Genomic DNA, 19,152 nt, shown 5'->3' with positions numbered 1-19,152 from the left:
CCGATCCTCGACGATGTCATCTACAAAATAGCTTCCAATACTCTACTCAGCAAACTGGATGCAGTTTATCACAGTGCCATCTAGTATAACATCACATATCCACTGGTCTCTGGTATAACATCACATATCCACTGGTCTCTGGTATATCATCACATATCCACTGGTCTCTGGTATAACATCACATATCCACTGGTCTCTGGTATAACATCACATATCCACCGGTCTCTCGTTACAGCCATAACATTAACATTCAGTAGCTGATTTGGTTCTGGGTGCTGAGATTAGGCTAGATATCCACATATCTGCTGCATTGAATTTACAGCAGGTGCATGAATCTACAGTACGTAGCCTACAGTGGGTATATGAATCTACAGTACATAGCCTACAGTGGGTATATGAATCTACAGTACATAGCCTACAGTGGGTACATGGATCTACAGCCTACAGTAGGTATATTCATGTATGTTTCATGGCTCTAGTTCTAAAGATGTAGCCTATCAAGTCCTAACAGGCTCCCGTTAGACAATGTAGGTAGAGGACTGATAGTCACAGACAAGACACATATAGGTAGAGGACTGATACTCACAGACAAGACACTGTAGGTAGAGGACTGACAGTCACAGACAAGACACCTATAGTTAGAGGACTGACAGTCACAGACAAGACACTGTAGGTACAGGACTGACAGTCAGACAAGACACTGTAGGTACAGGACTGACAGTCACAGACAAGACACTGTAGGTAGAGGACAGACAAGACAACACACTGTAGCAGCTGTTTTGACAAAATGGTTTTACTCATTATGAATTTTAAAATGGAAACTCTCAACAACACATTCTCCCATGGTGCCACTCAGCTGTAGGACAGATGAAGTGCTGAATGCTCTCTGGAACTGTTGCTATGTGAACTCTGCCCTGCAAGTTGATATCAGCAGAACATCCTATTTAAACAGTGTGTATGCAGTACAATGTGATACAGCAGTGGGTGTTTAGCTAGTGGGGCTCTCAGCTGTAGCCAACAGGATGGATGCCTGCTTGGATTAACAATGGCTAGTACCGTGTGTTCTCACTCTCAGCCAGCCAGGAGGTAAGGGGGTGGCTGGATGTGGGGGACTGTGCATGCTAAGCCTGCAGGATGCATGGCTCTCATTGTCAGTGAGTGTGGAGCTGCATGTGGACTGCTGACAGACCGAGGGCCTCTCCCCTCTCTTGTTTGCCCAACTCTTTCAGGGACAGCAGAGCACAGTGCTTAGAGATTACTTACATAAGCCTCCTGTTGAATTGATTCAACAAATCAAACATTGTTGTTACGAGTCATGATTCCCAAGGTGTGTTCTTTTACTTTTGGAATAATCTGAAGGCTGAGTTATTTAGTAGCACTATAAATGTACCACATTATTCATTAAAATGTATATATACTTATTGGGCTACAGCCTGCACTTTGTTGTTATCTGCGATACATGGTTCATGCTCCATCGTTTGCAGTGTTTCCTCGTGTCAACCCTACTCACGCAAAGGCTGGGATCACAACAGTACGGTGTTAGCCCACCACCCCACCACCGAAAAACGAATTTGTACTAGTATGGCTGATCCTTAACACATTTCACGGCATCCATCTGGTGAATGTGACAAAAAAATAAACCATTGTTACAAAAAAAACATGACACTTTCTGATCTTGTCACCTACTACATATTAACCTGCAGATTAACCTGCATATTGGACTGCATATTGGACTGCATATTAGACTGCATATTAGACTGCATATTAGACTGCATATTGGCCTGCAGATTAGCCTGCAGATTAGCCTGCAGATTAGCCTGCATATTAGCCTGCATATTAGACTGCATATTAGACTGCATATTAGACTGCATATTGGCCTGCAGATTAGCCTGCAGATTAGCCTGCATATTAGCCTGCATATTAGACTGCATATTAGACTGCATATTGGCCTGCAGATTAGACTGCATATTGGCCTGCATATTAGCCTGCAGATTAGCCTGCATATTGGCCTGCATGCTCACATTAGGTGTATTTGCCCGTGTTAGGCTATGAGAATGAATAATGTAATCTACGTAGTCCTGCTGTACATTAAGAAATGATAAGAATTTCCACGTAGATTACAGGATTTAGGCTACACTATGACAGAGGATTAAGAGCATCTGTCATTTTCCGTTAAATTGACCTTCTCAATTCTTTGTTTAGCCAGAGAAGTTGTCCTTACTGGTTATGTTAATGTTTCAGACATTCTTTCCCACGCCTGTCAGTTATGCAATGTGTCTTTTCTGAAGTTCAGCATTTCAGATATGCCGTGTCAGCTGTGTTATTAGTACAGGCCTCGTGTCAGCTGTGTTATTACCACAGGCCTCGTGTCAGCTGTGTTATTACTACAGGCCTTGTGTCAGCTGTGTTATTAGTACAGACCTCGTGTCAGCCGTGTTATTACTACAGGCCTCGTGTCAGCTGTGTTATTACCACAGGCCTTGTGTCAGCTGTGTTATTACCACAGGCCTCGTGTCAGCTGTGTTATTACTACAGGCCTCGTGTCAGCTGTGTTATTAGTACAGACCTCGTGTCAGCCGTGTTATTACTACAGGCCTCGTGTCAGCTGTGTTATTACCACAGGCCTTGTGTCAGCTGTGTTATTACTACAGGCCTCGTGTCAGCCGTGTTATTACTACAGACCTCGTGTCAGCTGTGTTATTAGTACAGGCCTCGTGTCAGCTGTGTTATTACCACAGGCCTCGTGTCAGCTGTGTTATTACTACAGGCCTCGTGTCAGCTGTGTTATTAGTACAGACCTCGTGTCAGCTGTGTTATTACTACAGGCCTCGTGTCAGCTGTGTTATTAGTACAGACCTCGTGTCAGCCGTGTTATTACTACAGGCCTCGTGTCAGCCGTGTTATTACTACAGACCTCGTGTCAGCTGTGTTATTAGTACAGGCCTCGTGTCAGCTGTGTTATTAGTACAGGCCTCGTGTCAGCTGTGTTATTAGTACAGGCCTCGTGTCAGCCGTGTTATTACTACAGGCCTCGTGTCAGCCGTGTTATTACTACAGACCTCGTGTCAGCTGTGTTATTAGTACAGGCCTCGTGTCAGCTGTGTTATTAGTACAGGCCTCGTGTCAGCTGTGTTATTAGTACAGGCCTCGTGTCAGCTGTGTTATTAGTACAGGCCTCGTGTCAGCTGTGTTATTAGTACAGGCCTCGTGTCAGCTGTGTTATTAGTACAGGCCTCGTGTCAGCTGTGTTATTAGTACAGGCCTCGTGTCAGCTGTGTTATTACCACAGGCCTCGTGTCAGCTGTGTTATTAGTACAGGCCTCGTGTCAGCTGTGTTATTAGTACAGGCCTCGTGTCAGCTGTGTTATTAGTACAGGCCTCGTGTCAGCTGTGTTATTACTACAGGCCTCGTGTCAGCTGTGTTATTAGTACAGGCCTCGTGTCAGCTGTGTTATTAGTACAGGCCTCGTGTCAGCTGTGTTATTAGTACAGGCCTCGTGTCAGCTGTGTTATTAGTACAGGCCTCGTGTCGAAAGTCATTTCGCTTAAATTAATTTAAAAAAAAAGGTAGCTTATAACAGTGAACCTTTTTTTTGTGGCATATTTTGGTTAAACTATCCCCAATTCAATGGAATTGCAACCCTCTGCATGCACAGCACATTCTGTACAGCTGATTCTCAAGATCTCGCACACTAATGAGATGCTAATGAGCCCACACTACTACACTGTCTGAGCCAAGGACTACATGCTTTCTGGTAAGTTTAGATTACAATACTGGGTGGGGTGAATATATTTTATATGACATACATTATTGTTTTGTTAACTAGTAAATAGTAGCCTACAGCAAAGTGTGTTTAAATAATTTCTAACTTGTTAACAATTTCTGCTAGTAAGTTTTTGCTACCATATCGGTTTTAGCTTGCTGGAGCCTGCTAACCGAGGATTGTTAATTAACCTGTTTCATGTTAAAACATTTATCTGTGTACATTTCCAAATACTGTGCCAAACCATATGTGAAGAATGCAACAATGATGCAGGATAATCTGACCAAGTGCACAACGTTCCCTCAGCGCTCACAACGAGCAACTGACAAATGTCCCTCTACTTCTATTGGAGCAGAACATTATGAATCAGACACCTTATCAACAGCTCATGATTCTCCTGGAATCAGACACCTTATCAACAGCTCCTGATTCTCCTGGAATCAGACACCTTATCAACAGCTCATGGTTCTCCTGGAATCAGACACCTTATCAACAGCTCATGATTCTCCTGGAATCAGACACCTTATCAACAGCTCATGATTCTCCTGGAATCAGACGTTGTTTAACTCAATGGAGGAACGTAGTCAGAGAAATGCTGATGAATGTCTTGCTCAAGCTGTGTATGCAAACTGGTTCACCTCTGATGCTCACAGGCAATGTGTGTTGGAAGAGATTTCTGAATGTTCTTCTCCCAGCATACACCCCTCCAACCAGACATGCTTTATCTTCTCATTTGCTGGATGCAGTGTTCAAGTGAAGGTCAAGGAAATCATAGAGAAAGCAGGCTATTGCAATCATCTCTGATGGGTGGTTGAATGTTTTTATTTACCTTTATTTAACCAGGCAAGTCAGTTAAGAACAAATTCTTATTTACAATGACGGCCTAGGAACAGTGGGTTAACTGCCTGTTCATTTGTAATGATGTCTAATTATGATAAGGTAAAAGGTTTCTGTTTCTGTCTCCATATGATATGGTAAATACAGTGGGGCAAAAAAGTATTTAGTCAGCCACCAATTGTGCAAGTTCTCCCACTTAAAAAGATGAGAGAGGCCTGTAATTTTCATCATAGGTACACTTCAACTATGACAGACAAAATGAGAAAAAAAAATTCCAGAAAATCACATTGTAGGAGTTTTTATGAATTTATTTGCAAATTATGGTGGAAAATAACGAGTTGAGTTTTTAACCATAAAGTTGCATTCAAATACTTTTTTACTAAATACTTTTTTGCCCCACTGTATATCCAATGCAAAAAACACATCTAAATATAAATGGTATTCATATTAATTAGTATATATTTCAGTGAAATCCCATATATTCCCATTAATTCCCACGGAAAGTTTCCACCTCTGAATATTCCCCAAAACATGCAACCCTACTGAGGACTCATCCTGAATAAAAGTCACATACAGTAGGTTCCTGAACTAGCCTGAGGACTCATCCTGAATAACTGTCACATACAGTAGGTTCCTGAACTAGCCTGAGGACTCATCCTGAATAAAAGTCACATACAGTAGATTCCTGAACTAGCCTGAGGACTCATCCTGAATAACGGGCACATACAGTAGGTTCCTGAAATAGCCTGAGGACTCATCCTGAATAACGGTCACATACAGTAGGCTCCTGAACTAGCCTGAGGACTCATCCTGAATAAAAGACACATACAGTAGGTTCCTGAACTAGCCTGAGGACTCATCCTGAATAACGGTCACATACAGTAGGTTCCTGAAATAGCCTGAGGTTATATCCTTCCTGTTTGGCCCTGTCCGGGGGTGTCCTCGGATGGGGCCACAGTGTCTCCTGACCCCTCCTGTCTCAGCCTCCAGTATTTATGCTGCAGTAGTTTATGTGTCGGGGGGCTAGGGTCAGTTTGTTATATCTGGAGTACTTCTCCTGTCCTATTCGGTGTCCTGTGTGAATCTAAGTGTGCGTTCTCTAATTCTCTCCTTCTCTCTTTCTCTCTCTCGGAGGACCTGAGCCCTAGGACCATGCCCCAGGACTACCTGACATGATGACTCCTTGCTGTCCCCAGTCCACCTGGCTGTGCTGCTGCTCCAGTTTCAACTGACCTGAGCCATAGGACCATGCCCCAGGAATACCTGACATGATGACTCCTTGCTGTCCCCAGTCCACCTGACTGTGCTGCTGCTCCAGTTTCAACTATTCTGCCTTATTATAATTCGACCATGCTGGTCATTTATGAACATTTGAACATCTTGACCATGTTTTGTTATAATCTCCACCCGGCACAGCCAGAAGAGGACTGGCCACCCCACATAGCCTGGTTCCTCTCTAGGTTTCTTCCTAGGTTTTGGCCTTTCTAGGGAGTTTTTCCTAGCCACCGTGCTTCTACACCTGCATTGCTTGCTGTTTGGGGTTTTAGGCTGGGTTTCTGTACAGCACTTTGAGATATCAGCTGATGTACGAAGGGCTATATAAATAAATTTGATTTGATTTGATTTTGATTTGATTTTGATCCTGAATAACGGTCACATACAGTAGGTTCCTGAACTAGCCTGAGGACTCATCCTGAATGTAACTCTGCTGCTCTATCGATCGCTCCACACATTAGAAGAAACTATAGTGGGCGTGGTGTATGGCCAGAGCGATGTGGATGGTAGTCAGGCCACTCCCCTTCATGGCACACAGTGCCCTCTGTCTTGTCAGTCGATACACGGTGTCAGGGTTACCCAGGGCAAACCAAACTGGCTTGACATGTTGGGTTGACATTGACATGTCATTTGAAGCTATGCCCTACTAGTAGTAGGCTACTTTTTTGGGGGAAATAATTTTGTCATTGAAGAAAATACACTAGGCTCTAGTATTACCCTGGGTGGCTGACATAGTACTGTAGGTACCCTGGCATAGTACTGTAGGTACCCTGGCATAGTACTGTAGGTACCCTGGCATAGGACTGTAGGTACCCTGGCATAGTACTGTAGGTACCCTGGTATAGTACTGTAGGTACCCTGGCTGGCAGGCATAGTACTGTAGGTACCCTGGCATAGTACTGTAGGTACCCTGGCTGGCATAGTACTGTAGGTACCCAGGCTGGCATAGTACTGTAGATACCCTGGCTGGCATAGTACTGTAGGTACCCTGGTATAGTACTGTAGGTACCCTGGTATAGTACTGTAGGTACCCTGGCATAGTACTGTAGGTACCCTGGCATATTACTGTAGGTACCCTGGCATATTACTGTAGGTACCCTGGCATAGTGCTGTAGGTACCATGGCATAGTACTGTAGGTACCCTGGCATAGTACTGTAGGTACCCTGGCATAGTACTGTAGGTACCCTGGCAGAGTACTGTAGGTACCCTGGCATAGTACTGTAGGTACCCTGGCATAGTACTGTAGGTGCCCTGGCATAGTACTGTAGGTGCCCTGGCATAGTACTGTAGGTACCCTGGCATAGTACTGTAGGTACCCTGGCATAGTACTGTAGGTACCCTGGCATAGTACTGTAGGTACCCTGGCATAGTACTGTAGGTACCCTGGCATAGTACTGTAGGTATCCTGGCTGGCATAGTACTGTAGGTATCCTGGCTGGCATAGTACTGTAGGTACCCTGGCATAGTACTGTAGGTACCCTGGCATAGTACTGTAGGTACCCTGGCAGAGTACTGTAGGTACCCTGGCATAGTACTGTAGGTGCCCTGGCATAGTACTGTAGGTGCCCTGGCATAGTACTGTAGGTACCCTGGCATAGTACTGTAGGTACCCTGGCATATTACTGTAGGTACCCTGGCATAGTGCTGTAGGTACCATGGCATAGTACTGTAGGTACCCTGGCATAGTACTGTAGGTACCCTGGCATAGTACTGTAGGTACCCTGGCAGAGTACTGTAGGTACCCTGGCATAGTACTGTAGGTACCCTGGCATAGTACTGTAGGTGCCCTGGCATAGTACTGTAGGTGCCCTGGCATAGTACTGTAGGTGCCCTGGCATAGTACTGTAGGTACCCTGGCATAGTACTGTAGGTACCCTGGCATAGTACTGTAGGTACCCTGGCAGAGTACTGTAGGTACCCTGGCATAGTACTGTAGGTACCCTGGCATAGTACTGTAGGTGCCCTGGCATAGTACTGTAGGTGCCCTGGCATAGTACTGTAGGTACCCTGGCATAGTACTGTAGGTACCCTGGCATAGTACTGTAGGTACCCTGGCATAGTACTGTAGGTACCCTGGCATAGTACTGTAGGTACCCTGGCATAGTACTGTAGGTATCCTGGCTGGCATAGTACTGTAGGTATCCTGGCTGGCATAGTACTGTAGGTGCCCTGGCATAGTACTGTAGGTGCCCTGGCATGGTACTGTAGGTACCCTGGCATAGTACTGTAGGTACCCTGGCATAGTACTGTAGGTACCCTGGCATAGTACTGTAGGTACCCTGGCATAGTACTGTAGGTACCCTGGCATAGTACTGTAGGTATCCTGGCTGGCATAGTACTGTAGGTATCCTGGCTGGCATAGTACTGTAGGTACCCTGGCATAGTACTGTAGGTACCCTGGCATAGTACTGTAGGTACCCTGGCATAGTACTGTAGGTACCCTGGCATAGTACTGTAGGTATCCTGGCTGGCATAGTACTGTAGGTATCCTGGCTGGCATAGTACTGTAGGTATCCTGTCTGGCATAGTACTGTATGTATCCTGTCTGGCATAGTACTGTAGGTATCCTGGCTGGCATAGTACTGTAGGTATCCTGTCTGGCATAGTACTGTAGGTATCCTGGCATAGTACTGTAGGTACCCTGGCATAGTACTGTAGGTACCCTGGCATAGGACTGTAGGTACCCTGGCATAGTACTGTAGGTACCCTGGTATAGTACTGTAGGTACCCTGGCTGGCAGGCATAGTACTGTAGGTACCCTGGCATAGTACTGTAGGTACCCTGGCTGGCATAGTACTGTAGGTACCCAGGCTGGCATAGTACTGTAGATACCCTGGCTGGCATAGTACTGTAGGTACCCTGGTATAGTACTGTAGGTACCCTGGTATAGTACTGTAGGTACCCTGGCATAGTACTGTAGGTACCCTGGCATATTACTGTAGGTACCCTGGCATAGTGCTGTAGGTACCATGGCATAGTACTGTAGGTACCCTGGCATAGTACTGTAGGTACCCTGGCATAGTACTGTAGGTACCCTGGCATAGTACTGTAGGTGCCCTGGCATAGTACTGTAGGTGCCCTGGCATAGTACTGTAGGTACCCTGGCATAGTACTGTAGGTACCCTGGCATAGTACTGTAGGTACCCTGGCATAGTACTGTAGGTATCCTGGCTGGCATAGTACTGTAGGTATCCTGGCTGGCATAGTACTGTAGGTACCCTGGCATAGTACTGTAGGTACCCTGGCATAGTACTGTAGGTACCCTGGCATAGTACTGTAGGTATCCTGGCTGGCATAGTACTGTAGGTATCCTGGCTGGCATAGTACTGTAGGTATCCTGGCTGGCATAGTACTGTAAGTATCCTGTCTGGCATAGTACTGTAGGTATCCTGTCTGGCATAGTACTGTAGGTATCCTGGCTGGCATAGTACTGTAGGTATCCTGTCTGGCATAGTACTGTAGGTATCCTGGCTGGCATAGTACTGTAGGTATCCTGGCTGGCATAGTACTGTAGGTGCCCTGGCATAGTACTGTAGGTGCCCTGGCATAGTACTGTAGGTACCCTGGCATAGTACTGTAGGTACCCTGGCATAGTACTGTAGGTACCCTGGCATAGTACTGTAGGTACCCTGGCATAGTACTGTAGGTACCCTGGCATAGTACTGTAGGTATCCTGGCTGGCATAGTACTGTAGGTATCCTGGCTGGCATAGTACTGTAGGTACCCTGGCATAGTACTGTAGGTACCCTGGCATAGTACTGTAGGTACCCTGGCATAGTACTGTAGGTACCCTGGCATAGTACTGTAGGTATCCTGGCTGGCATAGTACTGTAGGTATCCTGGCTGGCATAGTACTGTAGGTATCCTGTCTGGCATAGTACTGTAGGTATCCTGTCTGGCATAGTACTGTAGGTATCCTGGCTGGCATAGTACTGTAGGTATCCTGTCTGGCATAGTACTGTAGGTATCCTGGCATAGTACTGTAGGTACCCTGGCATAGTACTGTAGGTACCCTGGCATAGGACTGTAGGTACCCTGGCATAGTACTGTAGGTACCCTGGTATAGTACTGTAGGTACCCTGGCTGGCAGGCATAGTACTGTAGGTACCCTGGCATAGTACTGTAGGTACCCTGGCTGGCATAGTACTGTAGGTACCCAGGCTGGCATAGTACTGTAGATACCCTGGCTGGCATAGTACTGTAGGTACCCTGGTATAGTACTGTAGGTACCCTGGTATAGTACTGTAGGTACCCTGGCATAGTACTGTAGGTACCCTGGCATATTACTGTAGGTACCCTGGCATAGTGCTGTAGGTACCATGGCATAGTACTGTAGGTACCCTGGCATAGTACTGTAGGTACCCTGGCATAGTACTGTAGGTACCCTGGCATAGTACTGTAGGTACCCTGGCATAGTACTGTAGGTGCCCTGGCATAGTACTGTAGGTGCCCTGGCATAGTACTGTAGGTACCCTGGCATAGTACTGTAGGTACCCTGGCATAGTACTGTAGGTACCCTGGCATAGTACTGTAGGTACCCTGGCATAGTACTGTAGGTATCCTGGCTGGCATAGTACTGTAGGTACCCTGGCATAGTACTGTAGGTACCCTGGCATAGTACTGTAGGTACCCTGGCATAGTACTGTAGGTACCCTGGCATAGTACTGTAGGTATCCTGGCTGGCATAGTACTGTAGGTATCCTGGCTGGCATAGTACTGTAGGTATCCTGGCTGGCATAGTACTGTAAGTATCCTGTCTGGCATAGTACTGTAGGTATCCTGTCTGGCATAGTACTGTAGGTATCCTGGCTGGCATAGTACTGTAGGTATCCTGTCTGGCATAGTACTGTAGGTATCCTGGCTGGCATAGTACTGTAGGTACCCTGGCATAGTACTGTAGGTACCCTGGCATATTACTGTAGGTACCCTGGCATAGTGCTGTAGGTACCATGGCATAGTACTGTAGGTACCCTGGCATAGTACTGTAGGTACCCTGGCATAGTACTGTAGGTACCCTGGCATAGTACTGTAGGTACCCCGGCATAGTACTGTAGGTACCCCGGCATAGTACTGTAGGTACCCTGGCATAGTACTGTAGGTGCCCTGGCATAGTACTGTAGGTACCCTGGCATAGTACTGTAGGTACCCTGGCATAGTACTGTAGGTACCCTGGCATAGTACTGTAGGTACCCTGGCATAGTACTGTAGGTACCCTGGCATAGTACTGTAGGTGCCCTGGCATAGTACTGTAGGTGCCCTGGCATAGTACTGTAGGTACCCTGGCATAGTACTGTAGGTACCCTGGCATAGTACTGTAGGTATCCTGGCTGGCATAGTACTGTAGGTACCCTGGCATAGTACTGTAGGTACCCTGGCATAGTACTGTAGGTACCCTGGCATAGTACTGTAGGTACCCTGGCATAGTACTGTAGGTATCCTGGCTGGCATAGTACTGTAGGTATCCTGGCTGGCATAGTACTGTAGGTATCCTGGCTGGCATAGTACTGTAAGTATCCTGTCTGGCATAGTACTGTAGGTATCCTGTCTGGCATAGTACTGTAGGTATCCTGGCTGGCATAGTACTGTAGGTATCCTGTCTGGCATAGTACTGTAGGTATCCTGGCTGGCATAGTACTGTAGGTACCCTGGCATAGTACTGTAGGTACCCTGGCATATTACTGTAGGTACCCTGGCATAGTGCTGTAGGTACCATGGCATAGTACTGTAGGTACCCTGGCATAGTACTGTAGGTACCCTGGCATAGTACTGTAGGTACCCTGGCAGAGTACTGTAGGTACCCTGGCATAGTACTGTAGGTACCCTGGCATAGTACTGTAGGTGCCCTGGCATAGTACTGTAGGTGCCCTGGCATAGTACTGTAGGTGCCCTGGCATAGTACTGTAGGTACCCTGGCATAGTACTGTAGGTACCCTGGCATAGTACTGTAGGTACCCTGGCAGAGTACTGTAGGTACCCTGGCATAGTACTGTAGGTACCCTGGCATAGTACTGTAGGTGCCCTGGCATAGTACTGTAGGTGCCCTGGCATAGTACTGTAGGTACCCTGGCATAGTACTGTAGGTACCCTGGCATAGTACTGTAGGTACCCTGGCATAGTACTGTAGGTACCCTGGCATAGTACTGTAGGTATCCTGGCTGGCATAGTACTGTAGGTATCCTGGCTGGCATAGTACTGTAGGTGCCCTGGCATAGTACTGTAGGTGCCCTGGCATAGTACTGTAGGTACCCTGGCATAGTACTGTAGGTACCCTGGCATAGTACTGTAGGTACCCTGGCATAGTACTGTAGGTACCCTGGCATAGTACTGTAGGTACCCTGGCATAGTACTGTAGGTATCCTGGCTGGCATAGTACTGTAGGTATCCTGGCTGGCATAGTACTGTAGGTACCCTGGCATAGTACTGTAGGTACCCTGGCATAGTACTGTAGGTACCCTGGCATAGTACTGTAGGTACCCTGGCATAGTACTGTAGGTATCCTGGCTGGCATAGTACTGTAGGTATCCTGGCTGGCATAGTACTGTAGGTATCCTGTCTGGCATAGTACTGTAGGTATCCTGTCTGGCATAGTACTGTAGGTATCCTGGCTGGCATAGTACTGTAGGTATCCTGTCTGGCATAGTACTGTAGGTATCCTGGCATAGTACTGTAGGTACCCTGGCATAGTACTGTAGGTACCCTGGCATAGGACTGTAGGTACCCTGGCATAGTACTGTAGGTACCCTGGTATAGTACTGTAGGTACCCTGGCTGGCAGGCATAGTACTGTAGGTACCCTGGCATAGTACTGTAGGTACCCTGGCTGGCATAGTACTGTAGGTACCCAGGCTGGCATAGTACTGTAGATACCCTGGCTGGCATAGTACTGTAGGTACCCTGGTATAGTACTGTAGGTACCCTGGTATAGTACTGTAGGTACCCTGGCATAGTACTGTAGGTACCCTGGCATATTACTGTAGGTACCCTGGCATAGTGCTGTAGGTACCATGGCATAGTACTGTAGGTAACCTGGCATAGTACTGTAGGTACCCTGGCATAGTACTGTAGGTACCCTGGCATAGTACTGTAGGTGCCCTGGCATAGTACTGTAGGTGCCCTGGCATAGTACTGTAGGTACCCTGGCATAGTACTGTAGGTACCCTGGCATAGTACTGTAGGTACCCTGGCATAGTACTGTAGGTACCCTGGCATAGTACTGTAGGTATCCTGGCTGGCATAGTACTGTAGGTACCCTGGCATAGTACTGTAGGTACCCTGGCATAGTACTGTAGGTACCCTGGCATAGTACTGTAGGTATCCTGGCTGGCATAGTACTGTAGGTATCCTGGCTGGCATAGTACTGTAGGTATCCTGGCTGGCATAGTACTGTAAGTATCCTGTCTGGCATAGTACTGTAGGTATCCTGTCTGGCATAGTACTGTAGGTATCCTGGCTGGCATAGTACTGTAGGTATCCTGTCTGGCATAGTACTGTAGGTATCCTGGCTGGCATAGTACTGTAGGTATCCTGGCTGGCATAGTACTGTAGGTGCCCTGGCATAGTACTGTAGGTGCCCTGGCATAGTACTGTAGGTACCCTGGCATAGTACTGTAGGTACCCTGGCATAGTACTGTAGGTACCCTGGCATAGTACTGTAGGTACCCTGGCATAGTACTGTAGGTACCCTGGCATAGTACTGTAGGTATCCTGGCTGGCATAGTACTGTAGGTATCCTGTCTGGCATAGTACTGTAGGTACCCTGGCATAGTACTGTAGGTACCCTGGCATAGTACTGTAGGTACCCTGGCATAGTACTGTAGGTACCCTGGCATAGTACTGTAGGTATCCTGGCTGGCATAGTACTGTAGGTATCCTGGCTGGCATAGTACTGTAGGTATCCTGTCTGGCATAGTACTGTAGGTATCCTGTCTGGCATAGTACTGTAGGTATCCTGGCTGGCATAGTACTGTAGGTATCCTGTCTGGCATAGTACTGTAGGTATCCTGGCATAGTACTGTAGGTACCCTGGCATAGTACTGTAGGTACCCTGGCATAGGACTGTAGGTACCCTGGCATAGTACTGTAGGTACCCTGGTATAGTACTGTAGGTACCCTGGCTGGCAGGCATAGTACTGTAGGTACCCTGGCATAGTACTGTAGGTACCCTGGCTGGCATAGTACTGTAGGTACCCAGGCTGGCATAGTACTGTAGATACCCTGGCTGGCATAGTACTGTAGGTACCCTGGTATAGTACTGTAGGTACCCTGGTATAGTACTGTAGGTACCCTGGCATAGTACTGTAGGTACCCTGGCATATTACTGTAGGTACCCTGGCATAGTGCTGTAGGTACCATGGCATAGTACTGTAGGTACCCTGGCATAGTACTGTAGGTACCCTGGCATAGTACTGTAGGTACCCTGGCATAGTACTGTAGGTACCCTGGCATAGTACTGTAGGTGCCCTGGCATAGTACTGTAGGTGCCCTGGCATAGTACTGTAGGTACCCTGGCATAGTACTGTAGGTATCCTGGCTGGCATAGTACTGTAGGTACCCTGGCATAGTACTGTAGGTACCCTGGCATAGTACTGTAGGTACCCTGGCATAGTACTGTAGGTACCCTGGCATAGTACTGTAGGTATCCTGGCTGGCATAGTACTGTAGGTACCCTGGCATAGTACTGTAGGTACCCTGGCATAGTACTGTAGGTATCCTGGCTGGCATAGTACTGTAGGTACCCTGGCATAGTACTGTAGGTACCCTGGCATAGTACTGTAGGTACCCTGGCATAGTACTGTAGGTATCCTGGCTGGCATAGTACTGTAGGTATCCTGGCTGGCATAGTACTGTAGGTATCCTGGCTGGCATAGTACTGTAAGTATCCTGTCTGGCATAGTACTGTAGGTATCCTGTCTGGCATAGTACTGTAGGTATCCTGGCTGGCATAGTACTGTAGGTATCCTGTCTGGCATAGTACTGTAGGTATCCTGGCTGGCATAGTACTGTAGGTACCCTGGCATAGTACTGTAGGTACCCTGGCATATTACTGTAGGTACCCTGGCATAGTGCTGTAGGTACCATGGCATAGTACTGTAGGTACCCTGGCATAGTACTGTAGGTACCCTGGCATAGTACTGTAGGTGCCCTGGCATAGTACTGTAGGTGCCCTGGCATAGTACTGTAGGTACCCTGGCATAGTACTGTAGGTACCCTGGCATAGTACTGTAGGTACCCTGGCATAGTACTGTAGGTACCCTGGCATAGTACTGTAGGTACCCTGGCATAGTACTGTAGGTACCCTGGCATAGTACTGTAGGTATCCTGGCTGGCATAGTACTGTAGGTACCCTGGCATAGTACTGTAGGTACCCTGGCATAGTACTGTAGGTACCCTGGCATAGTACTGTAGGTACCCTGGCATAGTACTGTAGGTACCCTGGCATAGTACTGTAGGTATCCTGGCTGGCATAGTACTGTAGGTATCCTGGCTGGCATAGTACTGTAGGTATCCTGGCTGGCATAGTACTGTAAGTATCCTGTCTGGCATAGTACTGTAGGTATCCTGTCTGGCATAGTACTGTAGGTATCCTGGCTGGCATAGTACTGTAGGTATCCTGTCTGGCATAGTACTGTAGGTATCCTGGCTGGCATAGTACTGTAGGTACCCTGGCATAGTACTGTAGGTACCCTGGCATATTACTGTAGGTACCCTGGCATAGTGCTGTAGGTACCATGGCATAGTACTGTAGGTACCCTGGCATAGTACTGTAGGTACCCTGGCATAGTACTGTAGGTACCCTGGCATAGTACTGTAGGTACCCTGGCATAGTACTGTAGGTGCCCTGGCATAGTACTGTAGGTACCCTGGCATAGTACTGTAGGTACCCTGGCATAGTACTGTAGGTACCCTGGCATAGTACTGTAGGTACCCTGGCATAGTACTGTAGGTATCCTGGCTGGCATAGTACTGTAGGTACCCTGGCATAGTACTGTAGGTACCCTGGCATAGTACTGTAGGTACCCTGGCATAGTACTGTAGGTACCCTGGCATAGTACTGTAGGTACCCTGGCATAGTACTGTAGGTATCCTGGCTGGCATAGTACTGTAGGTATCCTGGCTGGCATAGTACTGTAGGTATCCTGTCTGGCATAGTACTGTAGGTATCCTGTCTGGCATAGTACTGTAGGTATCCTGGCTGGCATAGTACTGTAGGTATCCTGTCTGGCATAGTACTGTAGGTATCCTGGCTGGCATAGTACTGTAGGTACCCTGGCTGGCTGGCATAGTACTGCAGGTACCCTGGTATAGTACTGTAGTTACCCTGGCTGGCTGGTATAATAATGTAGGTACCCTGGCTGGCTGGTATAGTACTGTAGGTACCCTGGCTGGCTGGTATAGTGCTGCAGGTACCCTGGTATAGTACTGTAGGTACCCTGGCTGGCAGGTATAGTACTGTAGTTTTTTTGAATTCTATTTTGTATTTTTGTGAGCTCAATACTCATATTCCACAGTTTCTCTAGAGATAAATAGATCCAGACTAAACTGTGCGATGTGGTAGGGAGTTGTAGTTTCCAACCAGCCGATATTCTACATAGTTTAGTGCATCAAAACGTGGTAATTAACTACAATGACCATTATCCATTGAGCATCTACTTGTCCGGTATGTGCGGGTTTTTTCTTTTCACACCTGCTTCAAAAGAGGCAAAATAATGCGTTGTGTTGATGGGATGTAGCGAGCAGCTGTTGCTTCGTGAGGGATCTCTACCTGAAAATACACGACCTAAGTAATTGATAGTTGGTATTCAGCAGTCATAAAAGTATGCCTTACTCACTTTGAAGAACTACTAAAATATGAATTTTGTCAGACAGCATAGGGAGGAGCTCTATAGAGATGAGATGACTTGGAATGAAATAATAAAGTCATCAAATAAAACAAATGTATTATACACAACAACTGAAATATGTTATTAAAGTAAAGTACTGTGAATCCATGATGGTTAATAAGGGACCAGAAGTAATGGACAGTCACTACCATCATGGGGTTTTAATTCATTGTTTTATTCTGTGTTGTTACAGCGCTCATCCTAAATCATCGAAACTGTGATTTATTTTTTAAGCAGGCCTCAAAAAGCAATAAGCACTCAGCACGGTGGAGTGTGCAAAGTGCACATTTTGGGATAAGGGTAGAGAAATTGGGACACAACCCTAGTGCACCCATAGGAACGTAGTGCACTATAAAGAGAATAGGGTGCCCTCTGGGATGCACCCCGAGTCACGTTATACACTGTTACAACGCCTATAGAGCACATTGACATGTCGGTTTGGGATAGAACCTGCTGGACACACAGTGAAATGCATGCACGGTAACTAACTCGCTGCAGACGTGTCACCAGACACTGTTTGCATACGGGAGGTCAAACTTCCCCTAGACGGGGAGAGAAGTCAGTAGGTCATATTATTTATTGATCCTAAATGGGCTGAAAAACTACAAGTTGACTGAAATAGCAGGGTTTTAATGATTGATAGGGTGGGGTTTAACTCAATTTTATGTGATCTGATTTATCTGTCACTACATTTTTTAATCTTATTGCATTTAAAAAATACACTACATCTAATGTTTGCAGTATCATTAGCTACAATAGGCAGAGTGCCTTACTGCAAATAGGTCCCCTACAATAAACATACCTTGTCTGTTCTTGCAGGGTCAGATGGGGTTCCACAAAGAACTTGACTCTGAGCTTCAGTCTGCAGGGAGACAGGTTATCCATCTGTTGGGAGATCCTGTTCCTGAGATTCAACCACAAACTCTCCCCTTTGCTTCCACAGAACTGAAGCCCAAAGTAATCCACCTCTATTATTCCCAGTTTCCGACAGACCTGTGTGTCAAAACAATAGAACAACACACTTCACTAAAGAAGTCAATGCCCTATCAAGACAGGTAGTTAAATACAACGTTACATGTACTACGCTGTTGTTACATTGTTACAAGTGTACGTACACGTTAACTTTTATTCAAATTCTAAAAATATTTACAGAAACCAAAATGATTAAAACTGCATTAATTTGCAACCCCAACACACAGATACTAACAACATGGAATAAAATAGACTTGAATGATAACTGTAACGGTACCTTGTGTAAACAGTCCTCTCCATTAGCCTTCGAATCAACATCCACCTCCATTACCATCGAGTCCGGTCGCGTGATATGGCAAAGCATTTTTATTTCTCTGTATGTTTGCAATAGTTGTCCTATAGTAGTTTAATCTATCGATGCACTTCCACTTTACAGGAAAAACAAACATTCAAACTGTACAGTCCATGGACCGATCAGGACGTGTCCAAAAATACAACCGTGGGTTTTATATGGCTCGGAGGGTGAAACACCGCCCCCTTCATTCAACGAACTTCTCAACAACCAATCAGTGTAAACACGCAGACGTAAACAAGGTTTTTGTCGCCACCTACCGGATTGTTCATTCTAACCATGTTACCTGTCGATTCATACAAAACCCGCTTTTAGAAGCTACCCTACACACACAAATATTCATGTAAACTCACAATCATTGTATCCTCAAAATATTCAGAAATGTGTTATTGTAACATTTTGATGTACCTAATGAATGGCTTCCTGTGTTCTATGTGAAAGAATGTCGGCTGCGCATAGCTGCGCAACCCTGATTATCCTCAACAACCCCACTGCATGTTGACACTTGACTGCGTCGGGAAAACAGCTGAGCAAAGACCAAACAACAACCATCTATCAGACTTTAGCTACTTATAGAAGTATACAATCTGAACATTGACATGGCACTTGAGGAATATTCACAAAGAAGCTAGCTAATACAGTTAATGCGAAGAGAAAAAAAACGTATTTGCAGCTTGGAAGAAACCAGGAAGATGTTTGAGAATTTCAAAGAGAGGTTGCAGACGGTGCAGCAAGATTTCACAACTGGGTTTGTATTAAAGCTACTTTTATAGCTAATGCTTCATTCATGGCCCTATGTCTTGTGACCCTGCCTGTTCTGACATTTCTGTATTAGCAATTTTTTTTAAACCATCTACGTTAATTAGCTAGCTAGTTTCTCCCTCTTTGCCAGCATGGCTGAAAGGCTATCTATCTATCTAGCTGGATGTAACTGTGTGGGACGAAACCACCGAACAAGTTTTGCATAACTAGCTAATACTAAACACAAAACACACCCAGGCTGGCAGTAAATGAAAACCATGAATTTAGATGCTGACAAAGCTTATTGATACAGTTAGCTAACTACAGCTAG

General features: G+C 46.2%; 2 protein-coding genes across 2 annotated transcripts in view; one reads left to right on the top strand and one right to left on the bottom strand.

The window, feature by feature from the left end:
- Window positions 1–18,092, bottom strand: part of LOC139405648 (myosin regulatory light chain interacting protein b) — a 29,933-nt gene extending 11,841 nt beyond the window's left edge. Inside the window, exons 1-2 of the mRNA XM_071148063.1 lie at window positions 18,006–18,092; window positions 17,559–17,749 (exon numbers count right to left, since the gene is read on the bottom strand). Coding sequence (XP_071004164.1) covers window positions 17,559–17,749; window positions 18,006–18,092 — 278 coding nt within the window. The remainder of the gene's footprint in view (window positions 1–17,558; window positions 17,750–18,005) is intronic.
- A 482-nt stretch (window positions 18,093–18,574) lies between these two features.
- The window catches only part of LOC139405647 (dystrobrevin binding protein 1a), a 45,313-nt gene continuing 44,735 nt past the window's right edge, over window positions 18,575–19,152 (top strand). The window contains exon 1 of the mRNA XM_071148062.1: window positions 18,575–18,828. Coding sequence (XP_071004163.1) covers window positions 18,725–18,828 — 104 coding nt within the window. The 5' untranslated portion in view covers window positions 18,575–18,724. The remainder of the gene's footprint in view (window positions 18,829–19,152) is intronic.

Source organism: Oncorhynchus clarkii, chromosome 3 (genome assembly GCF_045791955.1).
Source record: "Oncorhynchus clarkii lewisi isolate Uvic-CL-2024 chromosome 3, UVic_Ocla_1.0, whole genome shotgun sequence".
In the NCBI taxonomy this organism is placed as follows: Eukaryota; Metazoa; Chordata; class Actinopteri; order Salmoniformes; family Salmonidae; genus Oncorhynchus; species Oncorhynchus clarkii.
The sequence above is the reverse complement of the archived record's forward strand: the minus strand, read 5'-3'. Positions and strand labels throughout refer to the sequence as shown.